Raw genomic sequence first — 23414 nt, 5'->3', positions numbered from 1 at the left:
ATCCCAGATTAGCGTAGATCGTCCTAAAACCATCCTCAAAAACGTTTACTGAATAATTCCAGCTAAGCAGGCATCAAAATTTAATTATAGAGAAACATGTAAAATGTATTTATCTCCATATACATTCATTTAAGTGGAAATGAAGATAATAGGCTGATGTATTCTTGCTTTAGGATCCAGTGGTCTGAGATTTAAATGATCTACAGTGAACCAGCAGCACAGGAACTGAGTAAAACAGAGTTCCTACAGAACCCAGCCGAGCACGACTTCATCTAGATTACAGGTCCTGCAGAAACTGCAGTGTGATTAAAGAACCAAAACGCTGGGTGGTTGCTAAGGTGTTGCTGTGGTGAGTGGGAGAGTCTGGACTGGATCAGGACTCTGTGTGAGGTAAACTCTGGGCTGGATCGGATCTGGATCAGGACTCTGTGTGAGGTAAACTCTGGGCTGGATCAGATCTGGATCAGGACTCTGTGTGAGGTAAACTCTGGGCTGGATCAGATCTGGATCAGGACTCTGTGTGAGGTAAACTCTGGGCTGGATCGGATCTGGATCAGGACTGAGGGGAAACTGATCCGACTCAAAACAAGGAAGCTAATGGGCCGGACGGAGGCTAATGCTAATGCAAGCGCGGCTGCCTGAGGCGCAGCTCCTCTGCTAACAGGTAAGGATCTGGAGCTCTGGGCCGGTTTTATTAATAAAGTTATAAATCAGTATATTTACTGTAGTATTTACTGCGGGTAGCGGTTCTCTGAAACTGCGTGTGAGCGCGGAGAGCTGCTGCTAAAGCTAGTCTATATACGGTGCCTAGCAGTTAGCTAGCCAGGCTAAGCTAAGCTAGCTGCTGTACAGGCTGTATTTGGGTAAATTTAAAGGCCAGTTCTGAGAGAAAAGTACCGCTTCAGACACTTTTATTACTTTATTAATCACATGAATCATAACCAGCAACTAAATATCACAGTACGAGTTTATTATTAACAGTATTCTACAGATCAGAAAGGTCAACCGTGGCTAATTAGTTAGCTGGAGAGTTGGGATAAACTCTGCTGTTTGTGGAAAGTTAGCGTTAGTTTGTTTATTCACTGTTTTAGTTTGTTTTTAAAGGTTATAAAGTTCTGCTCTAGTTGAGAATCTTCAGTTTAGTTTATTGTCTGAACGCGCTGTACAGGGTTACTCTCTTGTGTTTACTCGGCTGGTTTTAATAGTGTTTATTAGAGGTGGCTAACCCAGTAAAACTCCATCCCAGGGTTTTGTATCAACTGCCTGAGCGGCTCTGCGGCAGCTAAACTTAACCAACTTAGCCCAGGCAGTTGATACAAAACCCTGGGATGGAGTTTTACTTTCTGGACCTGGGTTATCCACAGCTATTGTTTATAAACATGTTCACTCTGTTTAAACACGTTCAGTTATTTAATAAAGCCGCTTTTAGATTGTAAAAGTTTCTGAACCAGTTTCTCTGATTTTGCTATTTATAGGTTTATGTTTGAGTAAAATGAACATTGTTGTTTTATTCTATAAACTACAGACAACATTTCTCCCAAATTACAAAATAAAAATATTCTCATTTAGAGCATTTATTTACAGAAAATGAGAAATGACTGAAATAACTAAAAAGATGCAGAACTTTCAGACCTCAAATAATGCAAAGAAAACAAGTTCATATTCATAAAGTTTTAAGAGTTCAGAAATCAATATTTGGTGGAATAACCCTGGTTTTTAATCACAATTTTAATTTCATGCATCTTGGCATCATGTTCTCCTCCACTAGTCTTACACACTGCTTTTGGATAACTTTATGCTTTATACTCTTGGTGCAAAAAATTCAAGTAGTTCAGCTTGCATTTTTTCCAATTTAATATATCTTACATAGGATATATAAAAAATATATATATTGTACAATTAAATGGTACATGTATTTATGGCCAGACCTGTTTCATTTTTAGTTAATCCAGTTAATATTTGGTAACTCTTATATTGGCCAAAGAGATTTTAGTAAATGTGCGACAAAACTAACTAACCCTCAAGTCAACAACACTGTAGAGACAGTAGGTGTATAAAGTCTACAAACGAGATGTCATCATCATGACGATACATACAGAGACATTATTTTAAGATACAAACCACTGAATATATCCAAACAAAGTCCAGTAGTAGTAAAAAAAAAAATTAAACATATGAAAAGAAGATTTTTTGGATAAACAGAACACGCTGTCCACTATATGAAAAACAGTATACTCCTAAATTTCCTTCGGGATAAATAAAGTATCCATCCATCCATCCATCCATACATAACATTTATCAGATTCTGATTATCTAGTGACTCCGGCAGATCTGAATAAAACAGCCCAACTAAAGAGAGAGAACCAGAAGATAACATCCACCCACTCCACCCTCCACAAACCTGAGTAACACACACTAACTAAACACACACACACACCACCCTCCACAAACCAGAGTGACCAAACAACACCACCAGCATCTCAGTTTACCCACAATTCCCTGTGTCCATGAACTCCTGGATCTGCAGCCTTATCTAAAGGGAAAAACTTTAATTACCAAGAGCTAAACTAAACAAGTAAGTTTTAGTCTAGACTTAAAGATTGAGACTGTGACATACCATAAACCAACAGAATCTATGGTGCAGATGTTTGGTCACACTGCTCAGCGCTAGAATTAAGATATGAAAATGCATTAATAAAGCACTAATAAAATTGATCTGCATTATTTTGCCACAAATAATTTGCTTGTTGGCCTTATTTATTTAAACACTGATCTGTAGCTGTGAGCTCATTTACCTATCGCAGTCTTGTGTTTTATTATTACTGTAGAGGCATATCTTTAATTGTTCTTTATTTCTACACTGGTTGTTTTTACCTGTAAATCGTATGAATCATGCAGCTGTTCAGTGTTGTAATACAGATGAAACCCATGATCAGAGAAAAGCAGAGAAAAGCACTTTGCGCTGTGATTTATATTGATACTGATAATATTTTGTCTTTTTGTTTGTGTATCTCCAGCAGGTTAGTTGTTTATTGTATTATTTTGTGGTGATATTGTTGGAGGCGGTGCAGCGATGTCGTCGCGGGTGTTGCTGCGGCAGCAGCTGATGCGGGAGCAGGCTCAGGAGCAGGAGAGGCGGGAGGCGCAGCAGCAGTCGACTCAGCTCCGCCCCCCTGACTCCACCCCTGCCATCTCCGTCACCGTCCCACCCACAGCCGCCCGCCCCCCACCTGCACAAGTACCTGTGGAGGTACTGAAGGTGAGTTCACATGAATACTGACAGATTTCCTCCTGTTCAGTTCAGCACATCAACCTGTTTAACTCCGAACAGAACCTCGTCCACAGCAGAGATCAGCACTAGTTAATAGCTTTAGTTAATATTACCTGGATAATAAATCAGGTTAAACTGCTCCTGAACAGCTGTTTAGTTCAAACATGAGGATTATGTGTATATATTTATATAATGTTATATATTTAATAGTTGAGTCCAATCGAGACCAGAATACTTTTTAATCAAATACAAACCCCTCCAGAGTTGGTTTGGAACCGGACCGGGACCAAACTCCTCTCACAGCATAAGAATAAAGCAGGTAAAAACTGCAAGTAAAGATAACTTCAGTGTATAACAACATAAGATTTAAGAAAAATAGTAGAAACAAAAAAAAACCCAGTAAATATGTATAAAAGAGGAAACATTATAAAAGCATGTAAAAAAAAGTCGACACTGATTGTATTAAGTAAAGACGATCACTATCACATGTTTTTGTATCACGTGTGTTTTAATACACAGCTACTTTACAAGGTGTAAAATTAAATTATTTTTTTATTTATCTCCGTCATCACAGGTGCAAACTCATCTAGAGAACCCGACCAAGTACCATATCCAGCAGGCTCAGCGGCAGCAGGTGAAGCAGTACCTGTCCACAACACTGGGCACTAAGGTCGCCTCTCAGACACTGTCTGTATCTCCGCTGCCCCAGTCCAGCTCTGCCCCGGAGGCGGCGCCGTCTGCCTGCAGCGCCCCCAACAGCCCCATGGCCATGCTCAACCTCGGCTCCAACAAAGAGGAGGTACGGGGCTGTACAATATGGGTATTCAGGTGATGAGTTAATGTCGCAGAACTTAAATAATTAAATCATAATTTTGGTTTTCATTACATTTTAAAACCCCCCCCCCCAAAAAAAAAGTTTTTGGAAAAAGCAAATTAAGAGCACAGTGTTTCCTGCATTTACGTTTAGGCTGTCTGAAAGCTACAGTATGAAATATTACCTGTTGTTTGGAAATATTTTCAGGGTCTAAAATAACCGTGGAATAATAATATTTCTCTCTCACTAACGCTCAGCCTGAGGCTCATGATTATCTGTTTATATTTTTATCTTTTATCTTGGTCTTGTTTGTTTTTTCTCAGATTGATGACGTAATCGATGACATCATTAGCCTTGAATCCAGCTTCAACGATGATATCATGTCATTTATAGACTCTGGCTTACAGCTGCCAAACACAGTAAGTTACTTTAATATAAAGAAATAAAGCAAAACATAAAAACAGTAAAACAATAAGGAAGTGATTTACTGGCTGGTTGGTTTTCTTACCCAGATATAACTGGATTAAATTATAATAATATACTTATTGCAGTGACTTTGTAGTAGTTTAAATGTTTCCTTCATCCTGATGTTTGATTGATCTCCTAATGTTTTTGGTGGCTGTGATTTTCCTACCGATTTATTATAGTAAAATCGTGAAGCTGGTGCGGTGTCTCAGTTTTGAGAAACAGTGTTTAACTGGTTTCTGTTGTTTCAGCTCCCGGGGAATCTTCTAGATGTCTACACCAGTCCCGGAATGACGACTCCCACCATCACTGTGAGCAACTCGTGCCCCGCAGATCTGCCCAAAATCAAAACCGAGTTAACTGGTACGTTTTTTTCATCAGTTGTGTTTGAGATATTATATTTGGTAAACAAACAAAATCAATATGGTACAAAGTGTAACACTAACAGAAGCAGAACAGTACACAGGCAGAGATGGTCAATATAAAAATGTTTTGGATTTTTTATCATTTTTTGGATAAGTGCCTAAAAACGCTGCACATTTTGGTGAGAAAGTGAGAATTTAGTTTGGCTTTAATTTGATAGTAAAAATCATTGTGCTAGGCAGAGCTGTAAAATATATTTATAATATACTCTTCAACGATACTGAAATGTGATGTATTACAGTATTAATAACGGTTATTTCTGTAGATGTGGAGGCCAAGGCCCTGATGAAAGAGAGACAGAAGAAAGACAACCATAATCTCAGTGAGTTTATTTCAGAAAACTTTCTGATAATGTGAATCTTTGTGGGCTGCAAAGCTGTTTTAAAAAAATGGTTAATTTCTAATGGATTAAATGAAGTCTTAATTAATGAATATTCACTCTCTCTGGAACTGTGTATTTATTAAGGAAGCTCACAGCACACACATCATTAAACCTTTTTACAGCTTAATACGAAATGATTATATCTGCCCAATATAATGTATTTTGTTCTAATATTGTAGTCGTAGAGTAAATATTATTTATATCATGACGTTTCTTTGTTGAAAATTCCTTTGTTTTGTAATATTGCAGTATAAACATATATTTTTAATTGCAGCCTTTAAAATCCAGTAAAAAAACGAGCAGGTGATTTAGTGTGGTACCTGCGTTACCTGTACAGGCGTGTTTATATTAGTGATTTATTCTGCGCAGTTGAAAGGAGGAGGAGGTTTAATATTAATGACCGGATTAAGGAGCTGGGAGCACTCATACCTAAATCTGTCGACCCGTGAGTGAGAATCTCCCTCTTTTATACATTTTCGTATTTTCAGGTATAGGTCTGCTGTGCTCTCATGAGTTTGGTCTGCGTGTTGCAGGGAGATGCGCTGGAATAAAGGAACGATTCTGAAGGCGTCTGTGGATTATATCAGAAAACTGCAGAAGGAGCAGCAGAGAGCTAAAGAGGTGGACATGAAGCAGAAGAAACTGGAGCACGCCAACCAAAGCCTGCTGTTACGCATTCAGGTACAGAATACAGTAAAACACACTTTAAACATGTTACTTTATATATATATATATTGTATATATATTACATAAGTAAGAAGATGCTTAATATCACGTAAGTCTTCTGTAATGTGTATAAAAGCCTTTTTTTATTGGTCTGTGTACAACTTTTCAATTTATACTTAATTTTTTTTGCACATACAGGTGAAGTGCAATTTTTACTCCGGGGTGTTTAAATTTGTTTTATTATTGCAGGTATAAGAAAACCTTTAACTCTTGTATTTAAAATAAAACAGTTCTCATCATAATGATGAAAACTAGAGAAACTTCGACACACACAGCTCTTTACTGACGCTGAATCTCTGTCTATAGATATTTATCAGACTCCTAGATTTAGATGTGGAGCACGAGGTCCTCCAGTACTGTACACTGATACTGGCAGTACTGAGGCATTAGGGGCTTTAGAGGAGAATTCAGTTTGAAAGACAGAAGTTTAACTATAGGGTTCATACAATCATGAAAAACCTGGAAAAGTCATGAAATTTGAAAATAGGAATTTCCAGGCCTGGATAAGTTTAGGAAAAGTCATGTAAATGTATTGGTTAAAAAGTGTATGAACCCTGTAACTAAAAGATTATGGAGCAGAAAGGCGTATTGTAGAGGAGCAGGTGTTTCAGTAGGACCTCTGGCCTCGGACAGGAAGTGATGTTGGTGTTTGTGTTTACAGGAGTTGGAGATGCAGGCTCGTCTGCACGGCCTGTCCTCCAATCTGTCCTCCTCCGGAGTCGGGGCGGACGCCCAGTTCCTCCAGCAGCAGCAGCAGCAGCAGAGACCCCAGGCCAGCGGGGGGGAACCTCTCACACACCTGGGTCTGGATGGAGGTGTGGGTCCAGCGTCCTCCTTCCTGTCCCCGCCCCCCTCCGCCTCCCCCGGCCTGGGCCTGGCCGCTCCGCTGGACCTCGGCTCTCTGAGCTTCTCTGAGCTGGATGATCCGGCGGGATCCGGCCTGTACCCGGACGTGAGTCTCGGAGACATGCTAATGGAGGAGTGCGCTCTGTCCCCCGAACATCTGCTCAGCTCAAACTCTCCAGGAGCTTCTAAAAGCAGCAGCCGCCGCAGCAGCCTCGACATGGACGAGGACTTGTGACGACGTGTCCAGCAGAGGTGTTCCACTTATTTAAATGTCATTTTAGCCGATTTTAGCTGTTTTTACCCGGTTTTACCTATTTATACACAAAACACAGCAAGGTCTTTGGGTGGTGGAAATGTGTGTATTGCTATAAATGGAGTACAAAAAATATAAGTATATAGACCATGAATCTACCACGACCATGCTTTAGACTTTCATATGTGTGTGAGTTATTTTCAGAAGACAGTAAATCTATACTGATATATACGCTCTACACTGACTACTCTAAATTTTCAGAAGGTTTCATTTCTAAAGTTATTTCCCATGAAAAGATATAATAGAATATGGCAAATACTTGTTAGTTTATTTCAGTTTATATAAATTCTTGAATATTCTAAAAAAAAAAAAAATATATATATATATATATATATAATGAAAAATAATAAATAAATATACATAATGAAACCACTTTTTGGAAACACACTCCACCTCTCTGTATGTTTGTTGGTGAGCTTTACTCACTAATCACACACAATGAGCCTTTATAGCACTATTACCATTTCCACTACTTAATGATCTCAGTAAATATATTAGTGTTGGAACTAGTTAAGTGTAGATATGGGGATTTTATCTGATGTAGATCTGATCCTGAAGCAGACGGGGAGCTCCACGGTGCTGACTGGTCTGTTAATGTGTTTAAATGCTGCCTTTAAGTCCTGTTAGGAAATTCCTGTTTAAGAGTTTGGGGGTCGTAATTTTTGATTTGTGGTCGGGTGGAAACGGACGCCATTAGAAAAATCCTTTTGTTTATACTTTTAGTCTATTATCATAAAAAACAGGAGATTAATTTCACCTTACTCCCAAAGAATAAAGTAAATAAAACTCGCATTATAGGTAAATGGGTGTTTTTATCCCATTAGAAACGTGAATCATACTAGACTTACGTTTTTTTACGTATTGCTGGTGATTTTATCCATTAGCTAAAAAACTGTCTGTAAACGCGAACTGTCTGCATTAATTTATTCAATTTATTTATCAATAATAATATTATACTATCAACGAGTTAGTGGCGTTCATGTGCTCTTATCTCATTAATACCATATTTCCAACACGACTTGAAGGCAGCTTATTTATCCAAACTCTTTCTAAACGTTTGTTCTTTTATTTTATTTAAACTGTGGAAAGTTTACACAGCTCTCCAGAAAACTCTTGTAGTTTGTGTTTAGAGTAAATTCCAGATAATCCTGATACATTAAATTACAATACATTTACCACCATTTACTTTATAATTACACATAAATACAAAATAACTGCAGCATTCATCTAACAATCTAACAGTGTGATTATTCACACAGTAAATTCATTACTAAATTAATATTTTTTATTAATTTTCCTCTGAAAAGCTGCTGTGTTTGGCAGTGCTGTGTAAATGGTGTCGTTTGTTACAGCAGCAGCTATAATACAGTAATGTGTGTGGGATGGTGATGATGATTTGAGTGTGAAATGAATAAAATAGATCAGTGGTTCTCAAACATTTCAGATCATGAACCAAAATCATCCACAGGAACGTTCCAAAAAAAAAATAGGGGTAAACGAAATGGACAAAAAATGCAATATAGAATAACACTGTTATAAATTCTGACTTCAGTGTCAAACACAATAAATTACTCCAAATTTTAATAGAAATACTGAAAATTATACCACAGTTAGTTCTGATCCTGCAATGTGATTGGCTGAGAGGCGTTCTAGTGTGAGTAACGTTATCAGCCGGTAATGCACTGTAACCGAAGCTCTCTATGTATTACTCCGCCACATACAGGTAACCTACCAACGATTCAGCGCTTACAAACCAAACCGCGCAGCTACAAACAGAGCAGCAATGGAACTATTTTAACTGGCGGAGTTTTTATAAACAATCAGATCCTATTTTCTCTTTAAAATCTTTCAATAAACAGTGATAATGGAAATGTGGTATAATCACAATAAATTCACTCGAGGTTCGTGCTGTAACCTGTAATATTGCTGATCTATGACCGCAGCACAGCATCGCCGATATTACACGTTATAGCACCAACCTCGAGTGTATTATAGCTTAAATTATTTCTTGAAATTTGGAGAAAATTATGTTTATTATCAGTAATAATATCAGGGATTTTTAAGACCCAGAGATTTGAACATCCCCTGATTCCCACATGCATTTTCCTGTATAATATTTAGTTTTTGATGTATTAATAATATTTATTTGGTGGTTTAAGCTACCAGCTTGACGTGCTTCACGTATTACAGTTTGAGAACCACTGAAATTAAGCATTAAATTTTATATGCGGTCAGACCGGCTTGTCCTGTAAACATTAAATACTGAATGAGTGTGAGCACCGAGTGTGAGCACCGAGTGTGAGCCCCGAGTGTGAGCCCCGAGTGTGAGCCCCGAGTGTGAGCCCCGAGTGTGAGCCCCGAGTGTGAGCCCCGAGTGTGAGCCCCGAGTGTGAGCCCCGAGTGTGAGCCCCGAGTGTGAGCCCCGAGTGTGAGCCCCGAGTGTGAGCACCGAGTGTGAGCCCCGAGTGTGAGCCCCGAGTGTGAGCCCCGAGTGTGAGCCCCGAGTGTGAGCCCCGAGTGTGAGCCCCGAGTGTGAGCCCCGAGTGTGAGCCCCGAGTGTGAGCCCCGAGTGTGAGCCCCGAGTGTGAGCCCCGAGTGTGAGCACCGAGTGTGAGCACCGATGATTTACTCAGTGGGTAAATTAACTTTAGATTATTTCAGATTTCACGCCGACGGCAGCCAAAACCCTCCTTCTGCTTTTTACTGACCTCCACTTCCTGTATGAAACGACGTGTCTCTCAGTGCAGAATTCACTTTTATGAACAGTAAAATATCGCTGCTTTTACACAATGTTTAATCAGCTTTAATCCACAAATAATGCACAGATTAAATCACTTTTATATGAGTTAACAGGTTTGTAAATATTTCGGCTGCATGTTTTAGAGAGGTGAGCAGGGGAATGATGGTGTGGGCATCACTCCATTAACTTATTCTGAACCAAAGGGAGCGTTTAAAACAAAATAATAAATATTCTATTATTATTAACTTTAAGAGAATGTGGCATATTGCAATACTAATATGAGTCATTTTTATGGCAGGTGTTTTAAAATAAGTTTAAAGGAGAAATTCGGTGTGAAATGGATTTTGGATGTAATTATTAAAACATGATAAAAAGTTCTTACTTTTGATGAATATCTCTCCTCCGCTCTCCTGCAGCTTTCTGACATCCAGTATTTTCTGCTCTTTACCCAAACAGGCTTTAGAATGAGTGAGACGGGGCAGATAAATCACTTTTTACACCGTTATTCAGCACAAAGTAGCTCCACACTTCACTGGTAGAATCTGGAGAGTCCTGATATTAAAAACGAGGCATTAATAACTTAAAAAGAGCACAAGAAGATTATTAAAAACGCTTTTTACATCCCATAGTGATAGCTAATCTGTGGGCGACATCTTTAATTAACATCTTTAATAATCAGAATAAATCAACCGTTGAGCACAAAAACGAATAGTAAAACTTTTTGAGTAATGTTTATGTAATTTGTTGTTGGATTTCATGCATTTCCATGAAATTAATTTTACAATCTGCTAAAAACTCTCCTACCTATTCGTTCTGCTGGACAGTAAATTTATTGTGATTAAATTAAAGATGGCGGTGTCTGAGATTTATCTACACTATGGGATGTAAAAAGCGTTTTTAATAATCTTCTTGTGCTCTTTTTAAGTTATTAATGCCTCGTTTTCAATATCAGGACTCTCCAGATTCTACCAGTGAAGTGTGGAGCTACTTTGTGCTGAATAACGGTGTAAAAAGTGATTTATCTGCCCCGTCTCACTCATTCTAAAGCCTGTTTGGGTAAAGAGCAGAAAATACTGGATGTCAGAAAGCTGCAGGAGAGCGGAGGAGAGATATTCAACACAGACTTTTTATCACCTTTTATTGAATACAACCAAGTACATTTCACACCGGAGTTACAGTTACGTTACGTTTGTAAAGAGTAACGTCAGTAGGTTGTGTAGATGCGACCTGTTTACACTTAGTTAAATTTCTCTAGATAAATCAGCAGCAGGTTTATATTAAAGTAAAAAGCTTCTGTAGAACTACCTCCACCCAGAGTGTTGGTATCAGAGTGACTGAAATTGAATCTGTAAAGAAAGTGCAGGTAACCAACACGTATCTGTGCCTTTACTCTAAATCAGGAATGTTTAGATGTTTATAAGGGAAGTAAAGGTTTATAGAAAATGTACAGGTGTGTATAAACGTGTGTAACATTTGCTTTATGAAACGATATGATTTAGAAATGCAGAATGTTTTATTAAAGCTCGTGTGGGTTTATATTGTCCTGATCTGCACAGATTAAACTCTGTGATGCTTCTTAAATATTATATTTTTGCTTCTTTCTAAAGGTGTAAGGTCACAGCAATAAAGCAGTTTTATAGCAACAGCAGCTCTTAAATGCACGATTTCTACAACAAAACTAATTTATTAAACCACTTAGTGCTCTTATTTAGTTTGTGATGATAATGCAGAACAATGCACCACAAACAGATAAAAACCTGTTTTAAACAAACTGAAAAAATCTGTTTATGCAATTAACTTTGTATATTGAAATTCTGCTTTGCTGCTGTTGGTCGAGTAAAAGGGATTTTTTATTGTGTTCTTCTGTATAGATTTTTAAAAAGTACTTATTTTCACATTTTAATTTATAAAAAAATATACAACAGATTTTTGGGGGTATGTTGGTGCTTGCCCAAATAAACACAACAGGATAAAATAAAGATGATTCTTTGTGTTTCAATCCGTGTTCCTTTCTTTTCTTTCTGTCTTTTTTATTTAATATTAATGCATCATCACCTCACACAGAAATGTAATATTTTTTATAGCCCCTCAATTTATACAGGTTCAAATATAATTGGACAGATTCATAATGATATATATATTAAGGGTTTTTTTTATTTATATAAATGGATGCAGATAATTCACTGTTAGTGACGATCTGATGTCTGGAATTTACAGAATGAACAGAACAGTGCTGATTATTTGCTCTACTGAGTTTCTGTTTGTTTTTCTTCTGCTTTCGGTTTTGGATCAGCAGGTTGTGGTCAGATAACTGACTGAGTTATTTATGTAAATTCCACGTTTGTGGTTTAAGAAGCTCTGGTGTTTAACGGCCGGTTTTTGCTGATTATTTGTGTTTAATCAGAATTTATCCTGATACACATTAGCAATAAACACCTGCGACATTAAACATTAAATAAACATTACATAACCGTTACAGAAAACGTATTTATACCCCTGAAACATCATTTACACATTTTTATGATTTTATATCACAGAAAACACAAAGTAGTAAAATTGTTGGAAAAAGAAAATTCATAATTTTAACATTTTAATAGATACAAATCTGTAAAATGTGACATGCAAAAGTATTCAGCACCCTTTATTCTGAAACCCCTAAATAAAATCCAGTGCAATCAGTTACCTTCAGAAGTCCCTAAATAAGTTAATAGAGTTAATCCAGCTGTGTGTAATTTAATCTCAGTGTTGTTTTGGGTCTTTGTTTATTCAGCCCGCTGCGTTTGATTGAATCTGAGCAGAAAGTAAATCCTGTAACTTCAGAATTTATCCTTCTGTCTTATCTTCAATAAACACTGAAACCGTGCACACACACTTTCCTTCACCATGGGAAAAAATAATTCAGAGATCTCCACACCAGAGATCATCTCCAGACCTATTTCCTGATGATGGATTAATAAGGGATTAGCACATGGAGCCCATAAAAGAGCTTTTAGCTTTTTAGATCATTTGTTCAGTTACTTTTGAGCTCCTGAAATGAGGAGACTGTGGAGAAAAATGGTTGCAATTCCTGGAGAAGCTCAGGTGAGGTATCTTTTACAAGGTGGTGTGGTCTGATTCTTTTTTGTTATTTCAGACATTTCTCATTTTCTGTAAATAAATGCTCTAAATGAGAATATTTTTATTTGTAATTTGGGAGAAATGTTGTCTGTAGTTTATAGAATAAAACAACACTGTTCATTTTACTCAAACATAAACCTATAAATAGCAAAATCAGAGAAACTGATTCAGAAACTGAACTGATCTCTTCATTTTTTACAGAGCTGTATATATATATATATGTCTAATACCAGGCGTGGGCAAAAGAGGGGTTTAAAACCCCCCAGTACTGATCTGTGGAGGAACTGTGTTCTCTGGAAGGATGGAGTTCTAGTACAGAACTATCCTGAACATTAGAGACAGTTACTCCAACAAAAGCAGGATACCTTTTTTTAAATAAATATGTTGGTTTTAGAGAAATCGAATAAGCAGGTGTTTCTGTAGTTTAGTTTATATAGAGAATATTTAATACGGTTAAATTCAGAGTTTTTATGGATGGTGGATGTTGGAACTCAGAGTCGGTGTTTCAGTGAAACAGGAGCTGAGAAATCTCCATCCCGAACTCCAGACACTCCGTCGCATGCAGACACAGTTCACACGCTGCACAGTCGCTGCACAGGTACGAGTCCACGCAGCCGCCCGGGTCACAGCCGGGACACGCCTCCAGCACAGGCTCCAGAGAGGCGGGGTCACAGCAGCACAGTCTAGAGCACAGTTCAGAGCACAGGCAGGACACACACTGCTGCAGCCCGTCTACTGCGGCCGACACACACTCCTCCACCCGGCAGAACAGACACGCCAGCAGCACAGACGCACACAGATCTACAGACCAGAGAAACAGAGACTCAGAATCAGAACAATAAACAGCATTAAAATAGTTCTTAGAGTTTTAATAAAATTAGATTTTAGTTGGAGTTTCTGCGATTGATTAAATCTGAGCAGAAAGTAAATCCTGTAACTTCAGAATTCATCCTTCTGTTTTCTGTCACATCTTCAATAAACACTACTGACCCAGTGCCACTAAAACCATGCACCCCCATACCATCAAACTACCACCACCATGTTTAACAGAGGATGTGTGTATGAGTTATGTGTCGATTCGCTCCAAACCTTCTCAATACTTTCTTCTTCCCATCATTCTGCTACAGGCTGCTCTTAGTTTCCTCTGTGTAAAGAACGCTGTTCCAGAACCGGGCTTCTTCTTTAAATTTTATATTAAATTACATTTAGCGGCGCTTTCATTCAAAGCCAATTACAAATAATAATTTACAATAGAGGACATATAAGTTCAAGGCAAAAACAAAGGCCTATATATATTTTTGGGTATAATCTTTTTTATAATATTAACATATATTTTTGCATTGTAAGGTGCACTTAAAAATCAGGGAATTCTATCAGTCAGGTATTAAGGAGCAGTAAAGTCACTCCACTGAAGTACAGAGTTATACAGGAGTTTCAGTTTAGTTCTCCAGCACCCAGACTGGAGCAGCATTAGCATTAGCCGCTAACCACACTAAATGCTAGTTCTATTGCCGTTCAGAGGTGAGTATATCAGACTGTAGTCTGCATGTTTACAGTGTTAAAATAAGCTACGTGGGAAGAACCGCTAGCTATTATCTCCCTGGATTACCAGAACACTCGGCAGCATGATCTGCTGAATTAGAAGAGAAACATGGCGACACCCCTGTTCCTTATTAGTGAATAAACAGGATGAATTGAGAGTAACAGCTGGGCTCACCGTCTCCAGGCCGCTGCTGGCTGTGGGCGGAGCTCCGGCTCAGGTGAGTCTTTGAGGCGGAGGAGGTGTGGTGATAGCAGAGGTGACAGCTGCAGGTGGAGCAGTGTGAGGACGGGTGGTGTGTGGATGGAGGTTTTAGAGAATCACAAACCAGCAGCCTCTCCACGGATTTAACACCCAAAGCTAAATCTGAGAGAAAAGAAACTGTTTATTAAATTCTGAGCAAATCTGAACAAAACTGAACCTTAGAAACACCTGATTTACCCAAAACCAGAGGCTCAGGATCCTGTAGGTGAAGAAGCTGAGAGGCATCATGACTGTCCTGCAGGCCGGGTCTGTAATCACTCACTGATGATCCTGAGGGAGAATTCAGCACATTAACAGAGAATTAAAGGAATCTGTTACAAACCCGAATCAGAAAGAGCTTCACCAATCTGACCAAAAACACAACTAAACATTTCAGAAATATGGTAAAGATGTTGGATATCCCACCAAATACAGCCCATAATATTATCTAAGTACTGAGAGATCCTGGAGAAACTTGTATGTAAGGGATGAGACTGGCGGTTGGTACTGGATGCTGGTGATCTTCAGGCCCTCAGGCAGCTCTGCAGTACAGAACGGTGAACTGCGTTTACACAGTGATTTCTGAAAGTGTGTTTATCATAAGTCTTTACAATTTAGGCTGAGAAATACAGAGACACAGTTTTTTACAGATTGGCGATGCTCTTTTCAAAACGCTTGATGTAATGTGTTGCAGGTGGAGGGATGCAGGTGGAGGGTTGCAGGTGGAGGGATGCAGGTGGAGGGTTGCAGGTGGAGGGATGCAGGTGGAGGGATGCAGGTGGAGGGATGCAGGTGGAGGGATGCAGGTGGAGGGTTGCAGGTGGAGGGATGCAGGTGGAGGGATGCTGGTCTCACCGCTGTTCTTCGCTGTAGTTTCAGTCGGAGCTGCACTGATGCTGAACTCTCTCTCTGGTCTGGTTTCTTCCTGTGGTTCGGTCATGATGTTTGATGTTTGCAGATCCTCTCAGGTGTTTCAGTGCTGCAGTGTGTGTGTGTGTGTGTATTGTGTGTGTGTGTGTGTGTGTGTGTGTGTGTGTGTGGAGCTGTAGAAGATGAGCAGTGTGAGAATCTCTGCTCTTCTGCTCTGATTGATGTTCAGTAGAAAGCGGTGGAGAAGCAGAATCTCTGGTGATGCTTCCATTATTTAAAGCACAGAGCCAAGCAGAAATGCCCTAATGAAGCGCGCGATAGCACACTTATTAATCTATTATTAATCCTATTCCATTTGGCATGGAGATGGAGTCATAAAGACTAATAAATAATGCGGGTAATAAATCTCAACAATAAGCCTAATCGCCTGCTCACTTCACCCAAGTCTTTTAGAGAAAGCGCATAATAAATACCTAAAAAGTGTTTCTTTTATTTATTTAGTGAAATGAGAAAAGAAGAAATAAATTTATAAATAGGTAATGCATTTAAATGATAAATTATACAATTAACTTAAACAATGTTTACATTTAAAGAAGTTTTCATATTTACAGTTTGCATAATTAAATCTCATCTGATAAATACCAAACCTTAATTAAACCATTTCATTAAAGACTTGGTATATAAGAGCTGATGAACTTCAGAGTGTTTTATATTTCAAATACAGAATTAAATTACAGTAATTAATTTAATTAATTTAGATTAATATATTTATCAGATGAAAAGGTGCATTTATTTAAATGGATGAAATAATAATTGGTGTGAATTATCTGAATAAAATTAATTAAACTAAACAATAGACTCACCTGTGAGAGCTCGTGCGGTCGGTCAGCGGTTTGTTGGCGGGAGTCTTATTTATCTGACACTCATCCCCAACCCCCCCAACCCCCCCCCCCCCAACCCCCACCCCCAACACACACACACACATTCTTTCTCTCTCTCTCTATTCCCCTTTCACATCAGATTATATATTATGTCTAACTTCACATTAAAAAATCATTTTTTTAATAATACGTGACTTTTTTTTAACGATTAATTATTTTAATTACATTTTATTTAATTTGAATTGTAAACTTTACTGTGAACTTTTATTTTAAAGTCCGCATTTTAACCTTTAGTGCTTTTATTTTGGCACCCGTATTCTGGCGCCTCGCCCCTCCTGCATGGTGATTGGTGAATAGTACAAACAGTACTATTCAGTGAATAGTACAATCAGCCAATGGTGAAGGAGGAGGGCGGGATTAGATGGAGTAGGAGTAGGGAAGGTGTAGATTGGCGGAGAGCGGTATTTTATTATTGATTATAGATTAATAATCACTTTATCAGAACCACCGTAAGCCCGAGCCCCGGTCTGCAGCGCGCTAACGGCCCGCCGGTCCGCCCGAGAGAGAGAGCGCAGCCCGCGGGGTGATCTCAGACCGTGTCCCGCAGCCGCTCAGCGGGGATGGTGAGTTAGCCTAGCTTAGCTTAGCTTATTATAGCCGCTTTATACAAACAGAGAAATCTATAATCTATAAACTATAAAATCTATTAACTATAATCTATAATTGTGATTAATCTCCGGACTGTGCGGATTTATATTCTTCCTGCGGGTGAGATAATCTCCCCCTAACACTAACATTAACCAGCTAACCCGAGCCGAGCTAACACACTGTTCACTGTTTAACGTTACATATCATCTCCTCCTTTCCTCCTCCTGTTCTCCTCTCCTCTTCCTGTTCTCTTCTTCTCCTGTTCTCCTCATCCCCCTCCTGTTCTCTTCTTCTCCTCCTGTTCTCTTCTCCTCCTCCTGTTCTCCTCCTGTTCTCCTCCTCCTCTCTTCCTGTTCTCCTCGTGTTCTCCTCTCCTCCTCCTGTTTTCCTCCTTCTGTTTTCCTCCTCCTGTCCCCCCCCCCCCTGTTTTCTTTCTCCTCTCCTCCTTTCCCTATTTTCTCCTCCTTTCCCTGGTCTGATAATCTGCTGCTTTCTGTAGTAGATTGTTTTCATAGATAATTAGGAAAGTTAACTAGGCTGTGAAATAAAATTGTGTATTTTTTAGTCAAACTGATTTTGTTGTTGTTGTTGTTGTTGTTGTTGTTGTTGTTGTTGTTATTATTATTATAGATGTTGTTGTTGATTTTGTTATTGTTGTTGTTTTGTTTCAGGACAGTGAGTTGTCAGACATGGATCACACTCCAGCTCTGGATAACAGCAGCATGGAGGAGGAGAACGCTCCGCTCTACTGCATCTGTCGGAAACCAGATATCAACTGTTTTATGATGTGAGTTCAGTGGGAGAAGCAGGAGGTGAATTCGTTTTTCAGTCGTTTCTAATTCGCTGTTTTCTCTCTCTGATCTGCAGCGGCTGCGACAGCTGTAACGAGTGGTTTCATGGTCACTGTATAAACGTAACGGAGAAGATGGCCAAAGCTATCAGAGAGTGGTACTGCAAGAGATGCCAAGGTTTAGTTTATTTAACTGTTTTTAATTGAATTTATTTTAATTCTGTTTTATTTTCTTTGTAACAGAGATTTTACTGATTAGTTTGCAGTGGGTGTTTTTATTCGATGCAGTTACTCTAAAACTTAACATTTCTCATTTAGACAAGGACCCGTCTCTAGAGATCAAATATCGATCCAAGAAGAATCGAGAAAAGGACGGAGAAATTCACCGAGCTGAGAAACGCTCCAGTACTCCAGACTTCAAACTGGAAAAACGCAGAGGATCTAAAGTGAGTTTTTAAAGTGGGATATTTAGGCTGTTAAAAAGGCATCTAAATGTGTTTATTAAATGTGTGTGTGAGATGATGATGATGATAAACTGTTTGATTATTAATGTGTTTTGTTTGGTGTATCAGGTGAAGCGTTCAGCGCGGATGTGTGGTGAGTGTGAACCCTGCCGGCGCACCGAGGACTGCGCTCAGTGTGATTTCTGCAAAGATATGAAAAAATTTGGAGGCCCAAACAAAATCCGTCAGAAATGTCGACTGAGGCAGTGTGTCGTTCGCGCTCGGGTAATTCCCACAGCTCATCTTTCATTCATCATTTCATTATTTTATCATTTTATCATTACATCACAGTGTGAAAAGATGGTGAAATACTAAAGTATTTCTCATACAACTGCAAAAAGTGCAGAAATACTAAATTAGAGAAATATTATTTAATGTAATTGTGTGTTAATGGTTTGTAGAAAATGCTGCGAGTGCGGGATGAGGAGTTATCTCTGCGCGAGAGGAGGGATAATATAATGCACAGACGATACTCGGACGAGTTCGACGGGAACGAGATGGAGCTGTTCCAGCAGTACAAAGAGCAGAACCTGGTAACATAAACTATTCCCTTATAACTGTTCTATTAAACATTCAGACATCAGAACATTGAAAAATATTTCTTCATTTTATTTTAGCTAGTTATTATTTTAATGCATTTGTAAATAAAACTACAGTAAACCTAAATGATTTTCACTGTTTTTCATCTGAGAATGTGGTGGTGGTGATTTTTGTTTGTGTTTTTTTTCTGTAACTCGTGTCTGTAGATGTGGGGCAGTGAGGACGAGGACGTCCCGGTGTTCAGTCCGGTCCGCCGCAAAAAAGCTATTAAAGTCAAACATGTTAAACGCAGAGAGAAGAAATTTGACAAAAAGGTATGAGAGTAAAGTAAAAGTCAGTATATTTTATATAAAACGTATTTTTTTAAATGTAAAAGTTTGAGAAAGTGTGAAAGTAGGTTCTGGATCGCTCTTCTCCTCTTTCAGAAAGAGTCCCGGCGTCACAAACAGAAACAGAAGCATAAAGACCGAATTCGGCACAACAGCCGAGTGGACGGGCGGCAGGTCGGTGATTTACACCAGTGTCTCGGGCCGAACTGCATCGAGGCGGCGCGACCCAACTCCAAATACTGCTCTGAGGACTGCGGCATGAAACTCGCAGCCAAGTGGGTCCAGTTTTACCTCTACTGTGGTTCTGCTGCTCAGTGGAGCAAATCTTAAAGCGATAGTTTAAATAAAAAAACAGATTTTCACTGCTGTCCTTAATAAATACCTTCAATTACAATTAAAACCCCTCAGCTTGTTTTATATTGTGCGTAATAGTGTGTGTGTGTGTGTGTGTGTGTGTGTGTGTGAGCAGCCGGATATACGAGATTTTGCCGCAGCGGATCCAGCAGTGGCAGCAGAGTCCGTGTGTGGCGGAGGAGCAGGGCAGGAAGCAGCTGGAGCGAATCAGACGCGAGCAGCAGGCCGCCCGCCTTCGCCTCGCCGAGATGGAGCGCCGCTTCCACGAGCTGGAGGGAATCATCGCCAAGGCCAAGCAGCAGGACGTGCAGCAGGACGAGGAGGTGATTAATCTGTGATTAATCTGTTCACTGATTCTGTGCAGCCTGTCCGGTGGCTGTGAGCCACGGTTCGGTTTGTGTTGAGTTTGAGCATCATGGATCCTCGAGTCTCGTTCTGTTGGAGCGTGAACTGAAATACCACGATTCACCTGCTTATATTAAACCAAACATTACGATTAAATACTGAAAACTGCTGCATCCAAACTCACTATATTTACTGGTTACAGATTATAACCCTCCTCACTTTAAACATATTCAGAACAAAACTTCAGGATTTTTACAGTAGTGCAATATAACCATTAAAAACACTACATACTGAATGTTATTGTTATTGTTGGTAAAATTACGTTTCTGCTGCTGAAGGTTTGAAAGCTGTGTCTCTGTGTCTCACCTGTGCAGGTGAGTGAAACTGAGGGCGAGGACACGGACCTGCAGATCTTCTGTGTGTCCTGCAGTCACCCCATTAACCCCAAAGTGGCGCTGCGTCATATGGAGCGATGCTACGCCAAGGTAAATCTACTGTTTACATAATAAACACCCTGAATACACACAGCTAAATTAACCCTTTACTGACTCACCTGATTCTCCTACAGCTGCCTTTACTCAGGTATAAATATATAAAAGAGGACGGGTCCCCGCTAGTACAGTTTTATCAGTTTAGCTGATGGAGCTGCTGAACCCTCAGCCTCGGCTCCTGGGCTTCTGTTGAGAATATAATAATGATAATAATAATAATAATAATAATAATAATAATAAATCTTGTTTTTGTCTCTTCCTGTGTGTGGACAGTATGAGAGTCAGACGTCGTTTGGATCTATTTTCCCGACGCGAATTGAAGGGTAAGAGCTTCTCCTGATTTATAACATTAAATTCACTGTGTGTGTGTGTGTGTGTGTGTGTTCAGTTTATTTCCTCTTATTTATGTATAGTTTAATATTTTTTTGCTTTGTTTCCAGGGCGACGAGGCTGTTCTGTGATGTTTATAATCCTCAGAGTAAAACTTACTGTAAGAGGCTTCAGGTTTTGTGTCCGGAACATTCCAGAGACCCGAAGGTGAGAAACTTTAACAATCAAAAACCTCCTTCATCTGATCTGATCCTGTTTTATTATCAGGAGTTGAAGCTTCAGGACTTTTTCAGTCTTTCTGAGGCTTTAATCCAAAATATTCAGATTTTTAGTCATTTCTGCTGGATTTTTACTGTTTTCAGCAAAAAGATGATCCTTAAATCATTAAGTCATATTCAGTGTCTGCAGAGTTTGATTTACTAATTATTTAAAAATAACCTAAATTAAATAAAAAAAAGAATTAAAACTCTGTTTAAATTCTCATTGATCGGCATGTGTGTGTGATTGTGTGTGTGGTGTGTGTGTGGTGTGTGTGTGTGGTGTGTGTGTGTGTGTGTGTGTGTGTGTGTGTGTTTGTGTGTGTGTGGTGGGGTGTGTGCGTGTGTGTGTGTGTGTTTGTGTGGTGTGTGTGGTGTGTGTGTGGTGTGTGTGTGTGGTGTGTGTGTGTGTGTGTGTGGTGTGTGTGTGGTGTGTGTGTGTGTGTGTGTGTGTGTGTGGTGTGTGTGTGGTGTGTGTGTGTGTGTGTGTGTGTGTGTGTGTGTGTGTGTGGTGTGTGTGTGGTGTGTGCGTGGTGTGTGTGTGTGTGCGTGTGTGGTGTGTGTGGTGTGTGTTTGTGTGGTGTGTGTGGTGTGTGTGTGGTGTGTGTGTGTGGTGTGTGTTTGTGTGTGTGTGGTGGGGTGTGTGTGTGTGTGTGTGTGTGGTGTGTGTGTGGTGTGTGTGTGGTGTGTGTGTGGTGTGTGTGTGGTGTGTGTGTGGTGTGTGTGTGGTGTGTGCGTGGTGTGTGTGTGGTGTGTGTGTGTGTGTGTGTGTGTGGTGTGTGTGTGGTGTGTGTGTGGTGTGTGTGTGTGTGTGCGTGTGTGTGTGTGTGTGTGTGGTGTGTGTTTGTGTGGTGTGTGTGGTGTGTGTGTGGTGTGTGTGTGTGGTGTGTGTTTGTGTGTGTGTGTGTGGTGTGGTGTGTGTGTGTGTGGTGTGTGTGTGTGTGTGTGTGTGTGGTGTGGTGTGTGGTGTGTGTGTGTGTGGTGTGTGTTTGTGTGTGTGTGTGTGGTGTGGTGTGTGTGTGTGTGGTGTGGTGTGTGGTGTGTGTGTGGTGTGTGTGTGTGTGTGTGTGTGTGTGTGGTGTGGTGTGTGTGTGTGTGGTGTGTGTTTGTGTGTGTGTGTGTGGTGTGGTGTGTGTGTGTGTGGTGTGGTGTGTGGTGTGTGTGTGGTGTGTGTGTGTGGTGTGTGTGTGTGTGTGTGTGTGTGTGTTAGGTGCCGGTGGATGAGGTGTGCGGGTGTCCGTTAGTGAGGAACGTGTTTGAGGAGTCGGGGGAGTTCTGCAGGGTCTCGAAGAGGAAGTGTAATAAACATTACTGCTGGGAGAAACTGAGGAGAGCAGAGGTGGATCTGGAGCGCGTCAGAGTGGTGAGATTAACCTGATTAATCCGGATTATTAAACTCTGATATTTATTACAAATAACCCCCATATTTATTCTGATAAACAATCAATACGGGAGAGAAACAGGTCTGTAAAACGCGGCTTTTTTAACACAGAGCCCAAATATCATCAGAACTTCCTCTACCAGGGTCTGTTTTTACTCATACAGATTTATCAGATTTCTGAATCATATTGATATAATTTTCTGTGATGTAATAAAGTGGAGAATTCTGTTTGATTACTGTAATAATCAGATAACTGCAGTAATTATGGTGTAAATGTGCTGAATCTGTTAATCCCCTGTAAAACAGGTTTGTTAGATATTTTTTTATTTGTGATAATTGAGTTAATTATGATTAATCAGTGTTTGAGTGGTGCACAGTGGTGAGCTGATCTGAGTTCAGGTGAAGTGTAGAAGTGTAGTGATGTTTATCTGGTTTCAGTGGTATAAGCTGGACGAGCTGTTTGAGCAGGAGCGAAACGTCCGGACGGCGATGACCAACCGAGCCGGACTCCTCGCGCTGATGCTGCACCAAACCATCCAGCACGACCCGCTCACCACCGACCTGCGCAGCAACAAGGACCGATAACCTGCAGCCGCCTCCGTTTATTAATATCTGTATTAATTCAGGAAGAATTCACTAAAACTCACTTTCTTCACGTCTTTATTCCGTCTCTCTCTGTAGATTTGATCCTCTGGACTTTTCTCTTTATCGTTTACAGGGAGAGCTAACTGATCCCGAGTCGCTCGTTTATGATGTGTAAAGATTTCTATCAGAATTTTGATGTAAATAAATTGTTTGTTTAGAGATTGAATGTG

The 23414-nt window shown here is 39.8% G+C and overlaps 3 protein-coding genes across 4 annotated transcripts; 2 read left to right on the top strand and 1 right to left on the bottom strand.

Annotated features, from left to right (window-relative positions):
• Positions 1–498: 498 nt before the first annotated feature.
• tfe3b (transcription factor binding to IGHM enhancer 3b) lies at positions 499–8701 on the top strand. The gene is made up of 9 exons (XM_022682159.2): positions 499–664; positions 3018–3259; positions 3846–4070; positions 4409–4504; positions 4802–4913; positions 5239–5295; positions 5725–5800; positions 5889–6036; positions 6743–8701. Exons 2-9 carry the CDS (start codon positions 3074–3076, stop codon positions 7160–7162), a joined length of 1320 nt encoding a protein of 439 aa, XP_022537880.1. The 5' UTR covers positions 499–664; positions 3018–3073; the 3' UTR covers positions 7163–8701.
• A 3368-nt stretch (positions 8702–12069) lies between these two features.
• On the bottom strand, positions 12070–16342 carry si:dkey-245f22.3 (uncharacterized protein LOC492819 homolog). Its single transcript, XM_007237523.4, has 4 exons — positions 15736–16342; positions 15079–15171; positions 14815–15003; positions 12070–13898 (listed from the first exon to the last, which is right to left on the bottom strand). Exons 1-4 carry the CDS (start codon positions 15818–15820, stop codon positions 13603–13605), a joined length of 663 nt encoding a protein of 220 aa, XP_007237585.3. The 5' UTR covers positions 15821–16342; the 3' UTR covers positions 12070–13602.
• A 693-nt stretch (positions 16343–17035) lies between these two features.
• cxxc1b (CXXC finger protein 1b) lies at positions 17036–23410 on the top strand. Of its 2 annotated transcripts, none has more exons than XM_007237530.4 (14): positions 17036–17254; positions 17951–18066; positions 18147–18247; positions 18388–18515; positions 18642–18797; positions 18974–19105; positions 19319–19426; positions 19538–19716; positions 19911–20118; positions 20515–20625; positions 20905–20954; positions 21072–21168; positions 22429–22581; positions 23038–23410. In XM_007237530.4, the coding sequence occupies exons 1-14, from the start codon at positions 17252–17254 to the stop codon at positions 23182–23184; spliced, it is 1689 nt and encodes a 562-aa protein (XP_007237592.2). In that variant the 5' UTR covers positions 17036–17251; the 3' UTR covers positions 23185–23410. The 2 variants fall into 2 exon arrangements, with proteins under 2 accessions (XP_007237592.2, XP_022537890.1); XM_022682169.2 differs by lacking the exon at positions 17036–17254 and adding an exon at positions 17305–17399.
• The last annotated feature ends 4 nt before the right edge of the window (positions 23411–23414 follow it).

The sequence above is a fragment of the Astyanax mexicanus genome, chromosome 24, assembly GCF_023375975.1.
Source record: "Astyanax mexicanus isolate ESR-SI-001 chromosome 24, AstMex3_surface, whole genome shotgun sequence".
Taxonomy (NCBI): Eukaryota; Metazoa; Chordata; class Actinopteri; order Characiformes; family Acestrorhamphidae; genus Astyanax; species Astyanax mexicanus.
Note: the sequence above shows the minus strand (reverse complement) of the source record. Positions and strands in the feature narration are given on the sequence as shown.

Excerpts from the sequence above, each read along its gene's own strand:
- tfe3b (XM_022682159.2), top strand. The coding sequence starts at position 3,074 with ATGTCGTCGCGGGTGTTGCTGCGGCAGCAGCTGATGCGGGAGCAGGCT. Across the intron at positions 3,260-3,845 it reads TACCTGTGGAGGTACTGAAG|GTGCAAACTCATCTAGAGAA; the intron begins GTGAGTTCACAT and ends CCGTCATCACAG. Across the intron at positions 4,071-4,408 it reads TCGGCTCCAACAAAGAGGAG|ATTGATGACGTAATCGATGA; the intron begins GTACGGGGCTGT and ends GTTTTTTCTCAG.
- si:dkey-245f22.3 (XM_007237523.4), bottom strand. The coding sequence starts at position 15,820 with ATGACCGAACCACAGGAAGAAACCAGACCAGAGAGAGAGTTCAGCATC. Across the intron at positions 15,004-15,078 it reads TCCTGAGCCTCTGGTTTTGG|ATTTAGCTTTGGGTGTTAAA; the intron begins GTAAATCAGGTG and ends CTTTTCTCTCAG. Across the intron at positions 13,899-14,814 it reads CCAGCAGCGGCCTGGAGACG|ATCTGTGTGCGTCTGTGCTG; the intron begins GTGAGCCCAGCT and ends TCTGGTCTGTAG.
- cxxc1b (XM_007237530.4), top strand. Across the intron at positions 18,067-18,146 it reads GATATCAACTGTTTTATGAT|CGGCTGCGACAGCTGTAACG; the intron begins GTGAGTTCAGTG and ends TCTGATCTGCAG. Across the intron at positions 20,955-21,071 it reads TTCCCGACGCGAATTGAAGG|GGCGACGAGGCTGTTCTGTG; the intron begins GTAAGAGCTTCT and ends CTTTGTTTCCAG.